At 48.1% G+C, this 19302-nt stretch overlaps 1 protein-coding gene across 1 annotated transcript in view; it reads right to left on the reverse strand.

Moving 5' to 3' along the window:
* mtus2a (microtubule associated tumor suppressor candidate 2a) overlaps nucleotides 1-19302 on the reverse strand; it is a 44863-nt gene that overhangs the window by 22351 nt on the left and 3210 nt on the right. The window contains exons 2-4 of the mRNA XM_030360144.1: nucleotides 9410-11749; nucleotides 8789-9032; nucleotides 4080-4493 (exon numbers count right to left, since the gene is read on the reverse strand). Coding sequence (XP_030216004.1) covers nucleotides 4080-4493; nucleotides 8789-9032; nucleotides 9410-11488 — 2737 coding nt within the window. The 5' untranslated portion in view covers nucleotides 11489-11749. The remainder of the gene's footprint in view (nucleotides 1-4079; nucleotides 4494-8788; nucleotides 9033-9409; nucleotides 11750-19302) is intronic.

A 19302-nucleotide genomic window follows, 5' to 3' on the forward strand; every position in this document is an offset into this window, starting at 1 on the left:
ACGCTGTTTTTATGTCGCTTTTCCTCAACAACATAAAAGACGTGTTTAGGAAAGCTTTTTAACAGGCTATTTATCACGTTAAACACGTTATAAAGACTTGATAGTGGAGGTGGCTCCTTGGAGATGAAGCTTTTTTGCATTTGGACTTAATTGGGTATTTGAGTAGCAAACATCATCACAGGATCCTGCATTCAAAGCGTGTGATGAGACAAGGAATATGCAATTTCTATTGCATATTTCTATGTATTTTTATATATTAACATCATATTGATGATTATTCAAATTAGCTCCATCTGGAATGATGAGGCGTTATGAAAGCAAAGAAGTCGTAGTTTAGTTAAATTTTAATGAATACACGTCTACAGTGAGGCGTATGTTTAATACTTTTTGCCTTCCATAGAGGGTGTCTGAGTGAGCAAGCATGTGCGTGCGGTCTTGCCCATGGCTGCGTGTGTGCGTGCGTGGGTGCGTGTGCGTGTTTGCATGTGCTTGGGAAGAAGCAACATAGAAACCATCTGCTCATGGTGAGCGGTTGTGAGTCACAGGCCAGATACGAGCCACAGCATCTGCTGCCACACCTCTCCACCACCTCTCTTACCTCTAGCACCACCGCTCCGCCGACATATCTCGAACACCACCTCTCTTACCTCTAACCCCACCTCTCCTGTCTCCCTGCTCCTCTACACCCCTCTTTACCTCCACCTCCACCTCAACTCCTCCACCTCAACCACTCTGCTCCCCCACCTCTCTTCCCCTTCAACTCAATTCCCATCCTCCTCTCTTGCCCTCTCTCCTCCTCAATTTCCACCTCGTCTCTCTACACCTCCACCTGTCCTTCGTGATGTGGATTATAGAATCGGTACCGGTTCGGTTATCCCAATCAATAAACAGTTTATTGTGAAACGGCCTTAATATCTCACTGAGGATGTACTTTGTTTCCCTCCACCTTCTTGTGTTTTCGCCATCAGCTGTTTGCTGGCTGGGTGGAGCAGACACTGTGCAGAGATCACACTGTTTGGTGTAGTGATGGATTCCACCATTGCTGAGATTATGGACATCCGCATCCTAGCCAGCTAATATTGAATTTGTCAATCCAACTGACATGGTTCAGTTCATTTGTGTGTGGGTGTGTTTGGAGGCTCAGAAATGAGCTCAAATCTATGGGAATAATCTATACACACACACACACACACACACACACACACACACACACACACACACACACACACACACACACACACACACACACACACACACACACACACACACACACACACACACACACACACACACGAACACAAGCCCACACACACAGCATATTTCCCAAGGGAATTATGAACATCAGGGCTAAGCATTTGATTAATGATCGAAATCAATATGCCACTTTGGACACGCAAAGGCACAAATGCACAGGCGCACAGGCACGCTCGCACACACACACACACACACACACACACACACACACACACACACACACACACACACACACACACACACACACACACACACACACACACACACACACACACACACTAACCATTGTATGTTGTCTCAGGGTCATTGAAGTTCAATATTTCATGTCAGGTTTGTATTCTAATCCAATAATGCATGTAAAGTATTATTGGAACAGAATTGAAACAGTTTCCAATCAAGCAAACACTAATGCATGAATTGGCCTTCAGGAGATTGAGGCCATGAGAATGGTGCCAATGGTGCCAGAAACAATATATCAGAAACTTCATTTAAACATCATTTCTCGACACACATGTTGTGCTGCCTGGCCTCAATAAGGCAGTGAGGGAGAGGAGAAAGGGAAGGAGAGGAGGGGGAGAGAGAGAAGACTAGCACGATGGGAGAGGAAAAGACAAGGGGGGGAGTGAGATGGGAGAGGAAAAGAAGAGAGGAAATAGAGAGCTGTTGGTGGGAGAGAGAGAGAGAGAGAGAGAGAGAGAGAGAGAGAGAGAGAGAGAGAGAGAGAGAGAGAAAGAGAGAGAGAGAGAGAGCGAGAGAGAGAGAGAGAGAGAGAGAGAGAGAGAGAGAGAGAGAGAGAGAGAGAGAGAGAGAGAGAGAGAGAGAGAGAGAGAAGGGTGGAGGGGGGACATCATCTAACAGTCAGAACAGAGGGATGCTGGTGGTCAGAGAGCTGCCAGGTAAAGGTTACAAACCCCATGTAGTGCCTAAACAAGAAGGTTACCATGTGGTTCATCATCCACATGCACGCTCACCCCCCCAAACACACACACACACACACACACACACACACACACACACACACACACACACACACACACACACACACACACACACACACACACACACACACCCAACACAGCATGGCTCCACCACAATCTTATTTTCCCCAAAGCCTTCTCCAAACAGATCTACCCCCCACCACCCCCACACCCAGAACTTCGTGTTCTCCTCCTCTCAGATGAGAGAGGGGAACTCAAACCACAAGAGAGGATGAGAGTGATGACATAACAGGGGGGGGCGGGCTGACGTGCGTGAGAGTGGAGGCTCCTACGTCAACTGTAACTGGGAGAAGAGGAGCAATACACTCTTCAAGTAGGTCACATTAAAAAACCATGCCGGCTTCTGAGACGCTCTGCTGGTCGGCCAACCGGCCAGAGACCACAGCCGGCCGAGCCAACCAAGGCCACCAGTCAGCCCACCAGATAGACCAACAGGCCACCAGCTGCTAGACCAACAGATGGACCAACAGGCCACCAGTCAGCCCACCAGATAGACCAACAGGCCACCAGCTAGACCAACAGATAGACAAACCGGCCACCAGCCAGACCAACAGGCCACCAGCTAGACCAACAGGCCACCAGCTAGACCAACAGATAGACCAACAGGCCACCAGTCAGCCCACCAGATAGACCAACAGGCCACCAGCTAGACCAACAGATGGACCAACAGGTGACCAGCTAGACCAACAGATAGACCAACAGGCCACCAGCTGGCCCACCAGATAGACCAACAGGCCACCAGCTAGACCAACAGGCCACCAGTCAGCCCACCAGATAGACCAACAGGCCACCAGCTAGACGACCAGATAGACCAACAGGCCACCAGCTAGACGACCAGATAGACCAACAGGCCACCAGCTGGCCCACCAGATAGACCAACAGGCCACCAGCTAGACGACCAGATAGACCAACAGGCCACCAGCTAGACGACCAGATAGACCAACAGGCCTACAGCTAGCCCACCAGATAGACCAACAGGCCTACAGCTAGCCCAACAGATAGACCAACAGGCCTACAGCTAGCCCACCAGATAGACCAACAGGCCTACAGCTAGACAACTAGTTAGACAGACAGTCATACAGCAACAGTACCACAAAGCCAAACAGGCATCCAACTAGCCCACCAGATATCTAACCAGATTAACACCCCAACAGGCCAACTGCCCCGACTGGCACCAAGGCTGGTTCCTCAGGCTCCATTTCCTCAATGATCATCACCCATACCATATAGTCATACCTACAATTTTCTTCCCTTTGAACAAACACAACCTGCCCATACATCTTACCAGGTTTAGATACAAAAAAAGACTTGCACTTCTTCTTCTGTCTTAAGCTTTCTTATTATTAATTATTAATGATAACGGCAGTCAACAGCCGTTATCTCCATTACACTGCAGGGAGATGGAACCAGAATACCCATACTTTTATTTTGGTTGAACTGATCTAAACTGGGTTTAGACTTTATTTACACTGCATTTATGTAGCGAGTATAGAACTATATATACTATCGTAGTTCTATGGCTGCTACCATTGTCTTACATTCACCAATCCACACCTTCACGCACCATGTCGACAATCCACTTGTCAGTAACTGTAGTGCCTTGCTCAAAACATCCTGACACTAAAGGTGAATTATGAACCCTCCGGTAACCTTAACTCCTTCCAGCGGAACGGACGACCAACCAATGAACACACACACACACACACACACACACACACACACACACACACACACACACACACACACACACACACACACACACACACACACACACACACACACACACACACACACACACACACGTCAGGCTGGTAAAGAGGTACTCACGCGGGGTGGCCCTGGAGGGGGCGCTGTTGGCGCTGTCAGCCGAGTGGGCCGAGGACGCAGACGACACACTGGAGCTCCTCGCGAAGCCAAAAGTCCCCAGCCGGCCCGCGGGGCCCAGCCGCACGTTAGAGGTGAACCCAGGGGCGCGCAGGCCTGAGTGGCTGGCCCTGGGCTGCAGAGACCTGCTGGAGGCCTGGGTCTGGAGCTGGGTCTGGAGCTGGGTCTGGGTCTGGATCGGGGGCTGGGGCTGGGTCTGGGTCTGGAGCTGGGGCTGGGTCTGGGTCTGGGTCTGGGTCTGGAGCTGGGTCTGGAGCTGGGTCTGGAGCTGGGTCTGGAGCTGGTTCTGGAGCTGGGGGTTGGCTGGAGCCGGGGCTGGGGCAGGGTGGGTCGTCGGGGCAGCGGCACTCTGGTCCTCTGTAAGCGAGAGGATCAGCGGTTCTGTGAGGATCCTCATACAACTATGTTAGCGTTCTCCTACTGCTTTCCCATGATGCACTGCTTTCACTCCAGATCGGAATTTAACTTAATCATCCTTCGTATTAATCTATGATGTAATCGGCGTATCCTCTGGTTTGAACACAGGAGAAGCCTGCAGAGGTCCCATCTCAAAACAGGGATCAAAAGCTAACACCCAAGTGCTCTTTCTGGGATATATATTGTAGATCTTATATTATGTTGTACCAAAGCATTGTTGAATATTTTATCCAAATGTATCCATAAAGTTCCAAGGGTGTGTATTATTTTCAATAACTGGACACCTCAGCCTTCTCCCAGTACTGAATCAATGTTCTGAAAATCTGACATTAATAACAACACTCAAATATAACTATTGGCTCAATGTTTTTGATTGACAATGCAAAATAAATATTCTCAAAGTAATAAAAACATGTCAGCTGATTCAAGTCCATAAAAACCCTATAACATTATAGATGAGTCAACCGTATGCGTAATCATTATTGGTAACTGCCGTATAAGCTGAATAAAACCACTCTTGGGGGTTGGCTTACATAATGGCTACAACAACAACCTCGGCTTCGACCTCGGTCGAAACACCACCCCCGCCGTGCGTTGTTTTCCAATAACAGGACAGCCCGGAGGGGGCTATACCTTATTTATCCAAGGCATTGTCCTTGGTTGAACTCATTACATACAGTGACAGAGACAAGGATGGAAAGAAAAGCAGCACGGAGCACATGTAGCATGGCAGCTTGCCTCTCCCCGGCTAGTCCCAACATGATCAGCTGGTGGAGCAAAAACCTCCACGTTCCAACTCACAGGAGGGTTTCAGCACACACTGTGGTGCTGAAAGAACAGCGCCACTGATATCCGTTTATGTGTGCAAGCACATGCAAGCATCTGCTTATGTATCTACCTTTGCATCTACACAGTATATGAGTGTGCAGACAGAAACGTACTAGTCATACCGTCTGAGTCTCGGTCTAAGTTCAGGAGATGTGTGGGAGGTTGGACACAAGCCAGAATGTGTTTGCTCAGCCTATCTCCTCCTGTGTTGACTAAGCTCCCAGTAGGCTCCAGGAAACAGCTGCAGCCAGCCTCTTCATAATGCATTCTAACAGGCAGGGTGGTAGCTCATAATGTGTAAAGTCAAGCAATGTAGAGCCAGCTGCTCATATTGGGGACCAAAGCAAAATGTAACACATTTTTTTGCCGATATCATGACAAATCTTTTGTTTTTTTGCAATTGTAATCACTGTCTAAGGATTATCAATATCTTTTTATTGATCACAAATACCCATGACATCGTTAAGGCACTGCTCAGTTCCTCATTCATGAACTGAATGACACTTGAGTGATTTATTGTTAGCACAGGAAATGAAGCCATTCGGGTTACAGTTTGCTTCGTTTTTGCTCGCATGCAACAGAACACATCTGAACTGAGTTTCATTTGTAGTTTCATTTTCCCCTTCTGGAGATGGGAATAAAGGGAAAAGGGGATGAGAGGAAGATGGCTGTGTAAGGAAAAAAACGATAAAAGAAAATCTGAAGAAAAAATCTGTTGAAAGATAGCATGGCACATTTGGGGAGAGGAAGAAAAAAACTAAATTATGAAAGCCACTGAAGTCACAAGCAATTCGTATTTGCCTTCATACACGGTCTATGACATTTGAAATATGCCAAATGAAATATTTCATACAGATGCAAATTTTACACACACACACACACACACACACACACACACACACACACACACACACACACACACACACACACACACACACACACACACACACACACACACACAGACACACAGACACTCCGAGCTAGGTGGTGTTATATCCTGCTGGCTTGAGATATAGGGCTAGCTGGCTCGGCTTTCCTGCCCATTACCCATAGCCTGGTTCCCCCTCTGCTCTCTATGGGGTAACGGCAGCCCCCACCCTGGGACAAATCTCGCTGAGCTCATGGATGAAACGCCAGGGAGAAAATACTTTGGCAGGGGAAGATGGTGGTTTTCCCCCTCTTTCTCCTCCATGTCTACACTCTGCTTCTGTTCTGGTTACTCAAATAGGGTGAAATAGTCAGGATCATTCATATCAACAGACTGTATTGTATTGTCAAATACGTTCACGCACACTCATGGTCACATTTATTTACATTCACGCACACATTCAGCCACACAATTATGGTCATTTTCAGCCACACATTCATGGTCCCAATATCTTACACACACACACACACACACACACACACACACACACACACACACACACACACACACACACACACACACACACACACACACACACACACACACACACACACACACACACACACACCCACACACACACTCCTACATATATTGACCCACATACCTCAACATTGATAACAGGCTCATTGGGAGCAGGGAAGGTGAGACATCTTGCCCAAGGACAAGTGGAGGATGTAGGATGTAGGGTGAATTGTAGGATGGATGGACGATAGGTATGTAGGTCGTTGGTAAATAATAGATTGTTGGCATCATTGGTGTCATTGGCAAGGACACCTCCTCCCTTGGCTAGAGCCGAGGATTGAAGGATGGAAGGGTGGGAGCTTGGACCAAAGGATGGAGGATTTGATGGATGAAATGTAGCTAGTATAATTGCATCAGTTGTTGGGACCAGGAACGGGCTCTCACCCCCTCTATCACACTCAACACTTGAAGCCCAAGGCAGGCATATCTTAAAAGAATACTTACATTCCATCAAAGTATTTATGTTTTGATACTGCTATTCAGGAGTATGCAAATGTGGCAGTGACTAGCACTGAGTGCCAAGCTATTTTAACTACCCTACTCCCTAGCTGGTTAGGTTATTTCCCCAGAGGAAATGAAGACATGGTAACAAATGGTTCACAGAGCGGTCCCTTTTACTGTTATGGGCATCCTGGTTCTCTGCAGCCTGTTCCCATACACCAGTGCCAAAGCCCACAACCCCTGACCTATGCTCCACTTAGACCCTTCATATTGACGATAGCTAGGTGGATGCGTAACCATACAGGGGAGAGAAGAATTATGCCAGCATTATGAACTGACTGAATTAGCTTGGTGCTAATTTGCTTTAGACTTCAAAAGCAGGAGGCCCCCCCGGGGGCCCAGCAGCACCGGGGGCCCCCAGGGACCAAGCACTACCGCTAGGAACCCCATACATATGTATTGAAGAAAATGATGATGGATAATAACAGGCTTATCTGTAATCTGTTCTGTGTGTGAAGCTGCAGATTGTGTGTGTGTGTGTGTGTGTGTGTGTGTGTGTGTGTGTGTGTGTGTGTGTGTGTGTGTGTGTGTGTGTGTGTGTGTGTGTGTGTGTGTGTGTGTGTGTGTGTGTGTTAATGTGCGTGTGTGAAAGTATGTGTATGACTGTATCCTCTGAAAAAACTTGGATAAAATATGCAGGTCATTAACAGCACTGGCTTGGAGCCATGCGCAACTACGTGCCCGCTTCACACTTCAATCCACCCATGATTGCTGAGCAGTGATGCAAATGTGACTGCTGCAGTCGGCTGCGGAATCTGCATAATTTGCAGATGTACTTTTTTATATGTCATCTCCTTGGAGAAATGCGATGTGGGAGGATTAGTTCAAGGGGTTGTCTTTTGCATAATCCATCATCACTTTTATTTCCCTCACTCATATGTTTTGCAGGGTTTGCCCTCACGTAAATAAGTCTGTATGTATGTTTCGAATGCATTATGTGTACACATGTACTGATGTATTTATGCATTAATGTTTGCATTTACTGTAAATGCATGTTCATGTAACTCTGCTCATCAGAACACACACCAATTATTCTCTACTTTCTAACGGTAGATATCTGAAGTGGGTAAACTCCCATTGGAATGTTCTCACATCCACCAATCAGATCAGAGTATTTTAATGATGGGGGAGTTAGTCCCCAGACTGCCTGGTAACATGTAGTATAGGACGATGAGGCAGCTCTGTTACATCACTTCTCTGCCTCAGAAGCGAAGACATAATTAGCTCAAGGTTTCCTTACATAAGTAATATTAGCTTCTTGGTGCTGTGCCTGAATCAAAATGATATAACTAGAACTTAATTGAGAATGAATACAGTAGTACCTATTCTCGTCGTATGCAGGAGGAGGTTGTCATGCAACAGAAATGCAAAGTAAAATCTTCACATAACACTGCAAAGCATTGAGTAACCACATAGACGCATGTTGTATCGATGAATTATTGTTATTATTTCTTACCTTCTTGGCTTTTTTGACTGCCCACTCGACTCATAGCCTGCACCGATTGGCTGAAGACTAGACTTGACCTTTGAGCCTGTGCAGGCCCCCTTCCCTTGACTGAGCCAGTGGTTGTCCTGGCAACGGCTCCCAAGCCCAGTCGGAGGCCCCTCCCTGAGCGCAGCAGACTTCCTGTTCCTCCCACCTGGGCAGCCATCTTGGTGTCATCGCTGGAGAGTCCTCCAAAGCTGGCTGGTCTGCCCGTCTAGAATAAAAGACAACACCCTTAAGAGCCATCCGAGCTGCTGTCGCTTAAAAAATATCAGCAGAAAGGTTGTACAATTAAAACGTTCTTCATACTTGGGTACATGAAGGAACATGTTCTTGCTTGCTCCTGCTGGTTTTGCAGATGATTCGCTTTCCTGTCAGACAGATTTAATTGCTCTTCGTGGCTAAATCCCCCGTTAAATACTTAAACATGAAGCTGTGCAAAGCAGTGCTTCTGTTAGGTTAAGTAACTCGATGAACAAACCCTTTGAAATGCTGTCTATTACAGTCCCAACATTGCTATTGTCTTTCACAGAGAATCTCTAAAAAATTAACTATAATGTTAAAGGCCAACTGTCACTCCTTACTACCTACCTCTGGGGGGGCACTCTTGTCACTCGATGTCCCGTAAAAGTGGTCTCCCTTGCCGGCCAACTTGGGCAGCGCCGTGTGACTATGGGGGTGTCCGTGCGGCCCCGCCAGAGTGTGCGTGGTGGGCAGAGTGTGCGTGTGACCGGGGGGAGCCCTCGCTCCGCCTCTCATGGCTCCCTGTGGAGGGAACATGTTGGACTGGACCTCCTGGCGGTACCTCTCGTAGAGGAGGTTGGAGGCGCTGAAGACCGCCGGGCCCCTGACCCCGGAGGAGGCGTCCGGGGGGGAGTCTCGCTGGGGGGCCTCGGGGGGGCTGGTCTGGGTGTGGGAGTACGCGGTCAGCCTGGAGGGTAGAGAGGACACCTGGTAAGACCCGTCCACCGCCTGAGCCCTGATCTGGGGACTCTTGCGCACGGAGGTGATGATCTTGGGACGCACGCCCTTGGGTTTCAGGTTCCCCTTGGGGGACGGGGAGGTCTCTCTGGGGTTTGTGTGGGGGTAGCGGTTCGGGGAGCTCTGCTGCTGCTGATGCTGGTGGTGGTTGGCAGGCGCTTTGGGGATTCCACTTGTGCTGATGTTGGTTTTAACCGGGGGTCTCAGACCCCCGGTGTTGGTACCCTGAGACGACGCCTCGACAGCAGGGTTGGTCCCAGGAGGGGGCTGGGGATGTCGAGGCCCTGAGGCAGTCCTGGAGACGAGGAACATGGAGGGCTGCCTGCGTGGAGATCCCTGGGGAGTCCTGAGAGGAGAGTGAGGAGGCGTGGACGTCCTGGCTCCGATCGTGGACCTGTTGGGGCTGGAGCAGTTCCTCCTGTACGTGAGTTGGGCCTGAGCTCGGTTCTCTGCGCTGGGAGGCGGTTTGGAAGGGCTGGAGGTACGCCTCGCGGTGGACGGATGTCTGTCCAGAGACTGGGCCTCGATGGAGGCTAGCTCTCTGGACTGTCTCCGTTGAGAGAGCATCTGGAGGTTGTACAGGTGAGAGACGTCTGAGGGTTCGCGTAAGGCTGATTTCAGGAACCTCTTGTTGGTCCCCTGACTCTGACAATCCGCCTGCTCAGGCTCCCTCTGCGCAGCTGTGGCAATTGGCTCGGCTAAGCCCCACCCCCTCCCTGTCTCGCTCTGACAGAGCGGACGGACTAACTGCTGCCGCCGAGGCGGTAACACCCTCTCCTCGAAACCGCCCTTCCTCCTGAGGCCCAGTCTTGCGTCTGAGGATGAGAGTCCGTTCCCATAGCGACACGCGTCCTCCTGCCTCCAGCCCTGGTTGAGGTGGTGACCCTGCAGATCCTCCTGTCCCTGGTGCAGCGGGGCTGGAGAGGAGTTCTGGTTGGAATCAACAGCGGGCGCCCTCCTCCTGGTCTGAGCTGAGGTAGCGTTGTATGTGCTGGGCTGGTAGCTGGTGTTGGAGTTGGGAGGAGGGAGCGGGGCCACGCCACTGATGTCCAGCGCACTGGCCAGACTTCCACTCAGAGAGACGGCCGTCAGACAGCTGGAGGCGAACACGTTGGTCTCGGACTTGGACTCCTTGAGACTTCCCTGCCTCCGCCTCTCCCGCTCCCTGCCTCGGCTCGCAGGCGTCACCTCCCCCCTCTCCCCCGGGCTGTCCGCGCACGCGTCAAGCTCTTCAGAGCTGTGGCTGGTGTGCCTTCCCTGGATCCGTCGTTCGTGACGCGACCCTCCGCCCTGGTCACCCTCGTTGTCGTTCCTCTTCCCGCCGAGCGAGGCTGAGCTGGCGGTGGAGCTGGAGGATATGGACATCGGCCCTTCTTCGTCTTTTCCGTCTCTTAAACTCCCCCCGTCGTCAAAGTCCTGGTCCCCTTCCTGCTCGTCCTTGGTCATTGGGTACCGGTACTGGGACAGCTGGACCCCCTGTTGGGCCTCACCGTGGGGGATAAGGTTCTGTTGGCTCCTGGTGGGGTAGCCGTCCTCCCCCAGGACCCCTCGCTCTCCCTGGCCCCCCGGCAGGCATGGCTGGTTGGCGTTGGCGTCGCTGATGTGTGACCGCGGGATCTGGGTCTTGTTCCGCATCTCTTGGCCCGTGCTGCTCCCCCTCAGTCCCTGGAGGCTAGGTGGGCTACTCATGTTTGTGATCGTATCCTCTGGTACACTCAAAGACACCCTTGGAGCCCTCTGGCCATTTAGGAGGAGCTATGGCTTCCCCAACGGATGGCTGGATTTATTTTCCTGCTTGGATTTGATTTGATAGAGATGTTTGAGTTGAGTGGCCACGGGCTGATGTCATCTCACGGATGCTCATTCGCTCCAGATTACTTATTGTGGTGTTCTTGACGTTTTTAAACTGAATTGACGGACATCTTCCAGATCACGGTTGGAGAGACCGATCTGAAAAGAGAGTAGAGAAGAGGTGTAAGCACAACCGAGAAGAAATGGACGTGGAAGTCTATTGCACGATTCCACAACATTCCCGATCTTGTCTGAACACTAGATCAGGGGTTCAAAGCTCACAGCATCGGAAAAATGTAACGACCCACTCACGTATAACTTTTAAGCAACCTACATTCAACTTCAAGATTAGTGGTTTAGTCAAGGTGGTCCACATACCATCGGAATATAAGCCACGTTACATTACACACGTTAAAAGCTACATTCAACTTCCCTTATAATTTATTGATCGATAGAAAAAGGCAGAGGTTCAGACTTTAAGAAGTTGAGCTCTAGAATCTTTAGACTATCACAGTCGACAATCTTCATTATTTCATCGCTTTTGATAATCCAGTGCTCATCATGGCTGCGTTTATTGTACATTTTAACTTCCCCTTGCCTACATTCTTGGAACTACAATTTGTGTTTTAAAAGGCATTACAAATACATTTGCCTTAGTCTTATGGGAATACAGGCCTTGGTTTTTCCACTCAATGCCTCATATGTTTAACTTATAAGCTATAGACCTCTACAATAACCATCTCACTTAACAACAAAAGTGGAAAAGGAGCTACACAGAGAGATGGAGAGACGTTGAGATACAGAGATAGAAAAAGAGATAAGAGATGCAGAGAGAGCTAGAGACTGAAATAGTGCTACAGAAAGAGATAGGGATAGAGAGACGGATACGGAGACAGGGAAGACGCAGGCTCAGGCAACACATTGTCTTCATGCGAGTGAAGGGGATCTCCCAAAGGATGGAGAGAGACAGGCGGAGAATCTGGAAGGAAAGTTGAGAAATGATTTATAATGAGCTTCACTTCTCAGGAGAGACACATAAACAATGACCCAGAAGTGTGAAATAACGTAGTGTGTGCGTGTGCATGTGTGTACAGGGTAGGGTTGTGAGTGAGATAGCACAGACTGTGTGGGTGGGACTGGCTGGGAGACTGCAACAGACAGGGAGTCTCTCCAGGGAAACATCCATAGACAGATCCATTTCCTACAGTCATTACCAACTCTCAACCGCCTCCAAAAAGTGGCTTATATAAGTGAGTGTGTCTGTCGATCGTGTCCCTTTGATGATTGGAAATGTACAATAGACAGAATTGAACTACAATTAAATTAAAATAGGGAGAGAATTACTTAAGTAGCAGATAGCGGTCTGACACACTTGCTCCAAGAGGCATATAGACAGAGCACCTAGGATTCAAACAGCCCAGCCTTCGACTACCATGGCTTGTCATAAACGAGATAGCAGTAGCCCAAGCAATGGTGACCAAAAGCAGTAGGCTGCAGGCTCCAATAGTATCTCTAGGAGACATCATGGAATCAGACCAACAGTTCAAATGGATCTCAGTGAGAGTCGAGCAGGTGTCTATCTGTCCTCTAATTAGGCGGGACATTCTCTGATCTATCGCTGGCCCTGGCATCGAACCGACACCACTAATACACTGACAGCTGTGTGCTCTGCCTGAACCAAGGCTCATTTATATTCAGCCATGTTAAAGACCAGATTCCAGGGATGGTTGAGTAAAACGGTGTGTGTGTGTGTGTGTGTGTGTCTGTGTGCGTGTCTGTGTGTATGTGTGTGCTTTTAGTGTTGCTGAGAGAGGAAGAGGAGATATAAAGCGATGGACAGGGAGACAGGCGGACCGTGAGACGGACGGAAAGGAACAGACAAAATCAAAGAAAGAGGAGCATATGTAAAGTGAGGACAGTGCTATATGAGCAGAGGAGTGCATTAGCTGCGACCACAGTCTAATATCGGTAGAGGAGGTTATTCAAAGTGAGGTGGGTGTTATATCGGTAGGGGAGCATATTGAAAGTGAAGGAGGTGTTTCTTGGTAAAGGGCGCTGATGGATCGCTGCAGAAGGTGCTGATGACAGCAGTCCTGCCAGTTGCTTTGTGCTGCGCTGGGCTCACCAGAGCACAGCTGTTTTATCGGCCGTGAGGACGCCTGCCTTGGCCTGAGGGGGTCGCCCAATCCATAACTAGCCATAACCAAGCCCATAACTTACTATCACTATCTAGCGCCATAACCCTCAATTACATATCCCATAACCGTCAACCATCAAAAACCAAATCCCATAGCTAGCGACAACCAATAACTACCAATCCAATCACTATCCATAGCCTCCAATCCAATCAAGAGCCTAAATCAGCATTCATTAAAAACAAAAGCAGGATAATTAACAGAGAAATTATCACGTTTATTGGTTATTATTGCAGTATTACTGATCTGATATACAAACAAAGAACCAAGTGACGACGATCAATGAGGACTTGTTATTGACCCAACTAGAACCATTTGTCACAGGATGACATGGGTCGTATTCATTCAGATCATATCTTCTGAAAGGCATTCTGAAAGACCACTCGACATGAAGGATTTATGCATATAATACCCATTAATCTTTCACCCTGTCAGCCTTTATTAACCAAATCTATTAGTGCAGTTTCTACGGCCAATAAATGAAACCTGAAATGACCTTGGACTATTCTGCGTCCGCTCAGCTCCCCTGACTGAAACAGAGGGTTAGGGGAGTGGCCTAGTCCCCCAGTGGAATGGCCTAGTGGGCTAGCCAACTTGATATCGATAAGTCGATATGTAGCCTTGACGTTTCCATGGCGACTGGACACAATGGGAGGCGGCTACAACTGGCGGTATTATAGAGGCAGATCTCTATGTAGTTCACACCACATACCAGCCTCCCTGGCTAGGAGTGAGCCCTACTTCAAGGATGTTTATGTGGACCTGTGAAGTCCTTTGAGACTGGAACTGTGTTAATGGGCTACAGAAAATAACCCAGATATCTATGTATCTATATATAGATACACACAAATATATATATATAAAAATATATATACACACAAAAAACTATAGCTATCTATGTCTTTATATCCATATCAGTCTATATATATCAATCTCTCTCTCTCTATATAGATACATATGTATATATATATATATATATATATATGGGTTGTTCTTGTGTGTGTGTATATATATATATACACACGCTGAATGAATAAAAGATGCGGCACAGTATGTAGGTTACCACATAGGTACACCATACAAGTGGTGCCCAGGAACATGCATGACTATTGTAGCTCTTTGTTGTCCCACCAGCTGCACATGTGGATGCTAGAGAGGCCATTTGTCTTCATAGGTCCCTTCATGTTCTCCTCCCCCCCAGAAACTCCTCCCCCAAACACCACCTCCCCTTCCACTTTAGCTCTTATAGGCTGTTCCCATGAGACACCTCTCTCTCTATCTCACACACACACACACACACACACACACACACACACACACACACACACACACACACACACACACACACACACACACACACACACACACACACACACACACACACACACACACGGATTGTCTGAAGTATTTCGGCATAATGAAACGAGAGAAAGCAAGATCATCGATAAAAATGCAAAAGTTAATCAGATCAATTACAATATAATAATAAAATAACATTATATTATAATATCATATAATATATTATCTTATTTATAAAGCTTTATGAATAAAACATAATTAATATCAGTTACGCTACTACCAATACTAGCATCATTTCTGTGTGATGAAACAATAATGTAATAGTAACCTCATTGATGAGTGATGAGAATGAACATGGTACATTATGGGATGTTTCCACAGCCGCCATGCTGCAGATTAAAATAGCATCTCTAATGGAACTCCATGTCTGCACAAGCATGTAATTAATCTTGTGGAAGTGTGTGTATATCAGTGCAAGAGTGAGTGTGTCTGTGCCTTTGTTAATGCGTGTGTGTGTGTGTGTCAATGTGTGTTTGTGTGTGTGTGTGTGTGTGTGTGTGTGTGTGTGTGTGTGTGTGTGTGTGTGTGTGTGTGTGTGTGTGTGTGTGTGTGTGTGTGTGTGTGTGTGAGAGAGCATGCTTGTGTTGACGTGAGTGTGTCTACTAATGTGGAAGTGTTTGTATGAATGTGTATGTGTGTGTACGACTTGACTGAATACAAGCCATCTTTCTCACCTCAGACATGCTGATGAATTCACTGTTATCACACATTCAAAAATAAACCTTGAGTGAGAACACGAGCAGACACACACACACACACACACACACACACACACACACACACACACACACACACACACACACACACACACACACACACACACACACACACACACACACACACACACACACACGTCCATATCAGGATTTGTATTAAACAGGAAAACCATTCATGTTTATATGGAAGAGGATTCCCTTCACGGAAAATGCCAGTAAATCAATTTATAAAAAGCTTCTCCTTTCATCTCCTTTCTCCTCTCTCATCCACATTGTTTCCTTTCATTCTCTCCTGTTGTCCTCCTCTCCACTCATCCTACTTCTCTTCTCCTCCTTCTCCTCATCCTCTTGTCACCTCATTCCTCTCCAGGAAACAGCATCACCAACAGACAGAACAACAGCGACATGATTCCAAGAAAGCCAACCACAGTAGCGATTAACCTGGCGACTGAACAGCATTATGCTCTTGTCTGTGTTTGTTTGTGTTTACATCGGAACAAGGAAGATACCTCAATACGGACCTTAACAGGATTAACAGAACAAAGGCACGAGGAAGGTGTGACTGAGATTAGTAATATGGGCTTCTGCCTAGCAGGATAACGTTTTGCCTAGTGTAGCGCCTGGTTGGGAGGTTGGGTTTGATTCCCAACGGCCACAGTGAGGCCCCGCTACATGTTCCTTAACAACATGAATCATTTGTAAATAGTATCAAGAATAAAAATGTATAGTCGTAAAATGCTAATGATTAGGGGTCTTGGTCTAGCTATCTCTTGGCCACAGACCACAAGATTACAACACAAGATTCCTCCATCAATCTAGCCATAATCAGCATTATATTAAATTCTTTAGCTTTTTTTACGTCAAGTCCAATCTATCTGTTATTGGTTATCCCCTGCCCTCTCACGAGTAGGGATGTTTCCCCATCCAAAGCATCTCTGCTCTCCTCTTCCTAACAAAGCAAAATTCTCTCTGTGCACCAGCGCCTCCGTCTCACGATAGCACGCTGTACGGAGAGCGGGGCGATCAATCCAATCTTTGTATTTCAGCAGGGAATAAATCTGCAGACATCAGCCAAACTAATTCATTCTCTCTCCCTCTCCCTCTCTCTCTCTCTCTCTCTCTCTCTCTCTCTCTCTCTCTCTCTCTCTCTCTCTCTCTCTGTGTCTCTCTCTCTCTCTCTCTCTCTCTCTCTCTCTCTCTCTCTCTCCCTCCCTCTCTCTCTCCCTCTCCCTCTCTCTCTCTCTCTCTCTCCCTCTCTCTCTCTCCTTCCTCCCTCTATCAACACGTTTGCACATCCAGAGTCTAACTGCAGACCTTTGCCACCCAGGGGGACGGCCTTAAATAGCAAAGAAGTGCTGTAACAGGATTCCAGTGGAGTGAGAGGTCAGAGGAGGTGAGTAGGGTTGGGGGGGCGGGGCGAGGCAAACCCATAAAGACAATGAAGGTGAGAGCAGTTATCCGCAATAAAGACAGATGATTTCCTCATCGCCCGCGTGTCGTAGGACTATTCCATGACTGGAAACGACTAATTATCATAATGTGCCGAAGTGGATTCGTTGCTATATGCAGCAAGCCAATAGGATTTATGCGGCAATAAGATTTGATTTACCCATAGCTGAATGTTAACCATGCGGGCACACGTGCACACACACAGACACACACACACGCCCCCACCAGACGTGGAAGGCCCACGCATACTAAGCCCGTCTACGATCAGGTTGTTGTCACAGCCCAGGGTTGTTGTTCTGCCCCAAAATAACTATTTCTGCAAACGCAAAACGGCAACGTTCGCCGTGCCGGTAGTTATTGCCAGCTGTTGCGCTTAGGAACAGATTGCAGGTGGACTAAAATGTACAAAACGAATATATACAGTGTTTATATATACTGTATATATATATATAAAGAAGAGCTGACAGAATGCACACTGGTAGCAGGGATACCAATACAGACAAAGAGACAGACAGAGACTGAGCGAAAGGCAGACAAACAAACAGAGAGACCGACACACAAATAGGCTGAGAGTCAGTCAGACAGACAGAGTGTAGATAAATGATGGATTTAGGGGAGGATGAGGAGACGGGAGAAAAAAGAGCCACGTGGAGACATGGCTAGAAGATAGGAGAGGAGAAGGAGCAGAGGAGAGTCAGAAAGGTGGGAGGAGGAGAGGCTCTACGAGGGGAGGGGTGGGGAGGAGAGGGGAGGAAGGGAGCGAAGCAGGGAGGAGTGATGCAGAGGGAGGACGAGAGGAGAGGAGCAATGCGGAGAGGAGGGGGGGCCGCTTGCTGGTGGCTCTGCATTGTTATTAGTGGAGACTACTTCCGCCCACCACCTTCCTCCTCGTCCTCCTCCTCCTCCTCCTCCTCCTCCTCACTCCTGGATGGCTGCTAGGAAACAGTAGAGAGGGACAAAGGAACTGGCAGGTTGGCTGGGGGGGGCGGGGGGTCTGGATCTGGAGGCTACACACATGGAGGAAAGGCGGAGTGCGGAGAGGAGGAGTGGAGGAGCAAACAGGGAGGAGCCAGGAGAGGAGGAGAGGAGGGGGGCAGTAGGGGGGGAAGAGAGGAGGATTGTAGGGGGGAGGAAAGGGGGAAGGAGATAAAGACTGAGAAGGGAGAATGGATGGATTTCATTTAAAAACGCTAAATGAAATAGAAGGTGGAAAAGAGGGAATGGATAAGAAAGCAGAAGAGGAAGAAAGAGGAGATTGGGAGAGGAGGAGATCTAACATGGTTTCTTGCCCCTTCTCTGCGTCTGTAAATGATGTTGCAGTCGCTGACACCGTCACCTGACTCTGTGATGATGTTTCTTTGTCAGCGCCCTGGAAAGTAATAACAGCCAGGCTGAGACAATATCAGAGAGAGTTGGAACGCTCCCCTGATGTTATTAAAACATGCATCTCAATGCAGCATAGAAGGGGAGAACAACTGAAAAGCAGGGGATTGTGGGTACTGGGGAGAGCTCATTCGGTAATACAATGTGTGTGTGTGTGTGTGTGTGTGTGTGTGTGTGTGTGTGTGTGTGTGTGTGTGTGTGTGTGTGTGTGTGTGTGTGTGTGTGTGTGTGTGTGTGTGTGTGTGTGTGTGTGTGTGTGTGTGTACCAGAATAGACCCCGAGGACAGGGTGGGAGGTAAGTTGGCCAGGGGTTCAATTGGAGGTGAACCAAGTAGGGTAATGGTTTAGCTTCACACATCTCTCTATAAAACATTTCTTATTCATGTCAAATAATTACAAGAAATGCTTTAAAACGCAATGCCCTATGCATTCCTGAAAATGTTGACGTGTGTGTGTGTGTGTGTGTGTGTGTGTGTGTGTGTGTGTGTGTGTGTGTGTGTGTGTGTGTGTGTGTGTGTGTGTGTGTGTGTGTGTGTGTGTGTGTGTGATGCATCACATTGATATGCGTGGTAGAGGTCGAGGGGGAGGGGGAGGCAGGACTGCTGTGTTC

This window comes from Gadus morhua, chromosome 7, assembly GCF_902167405.1.
Source record: "Gadus morhua chromosome 7, gadMor3.0, whole genome shotgun sequence".
NCBI classification, from domain to species: domain Eukaryota; kingdom Metazoa; phylum Chordata; class Actinopteri; order Gadiformes; family Gadidae; genus Gadus; species Gadus morhua.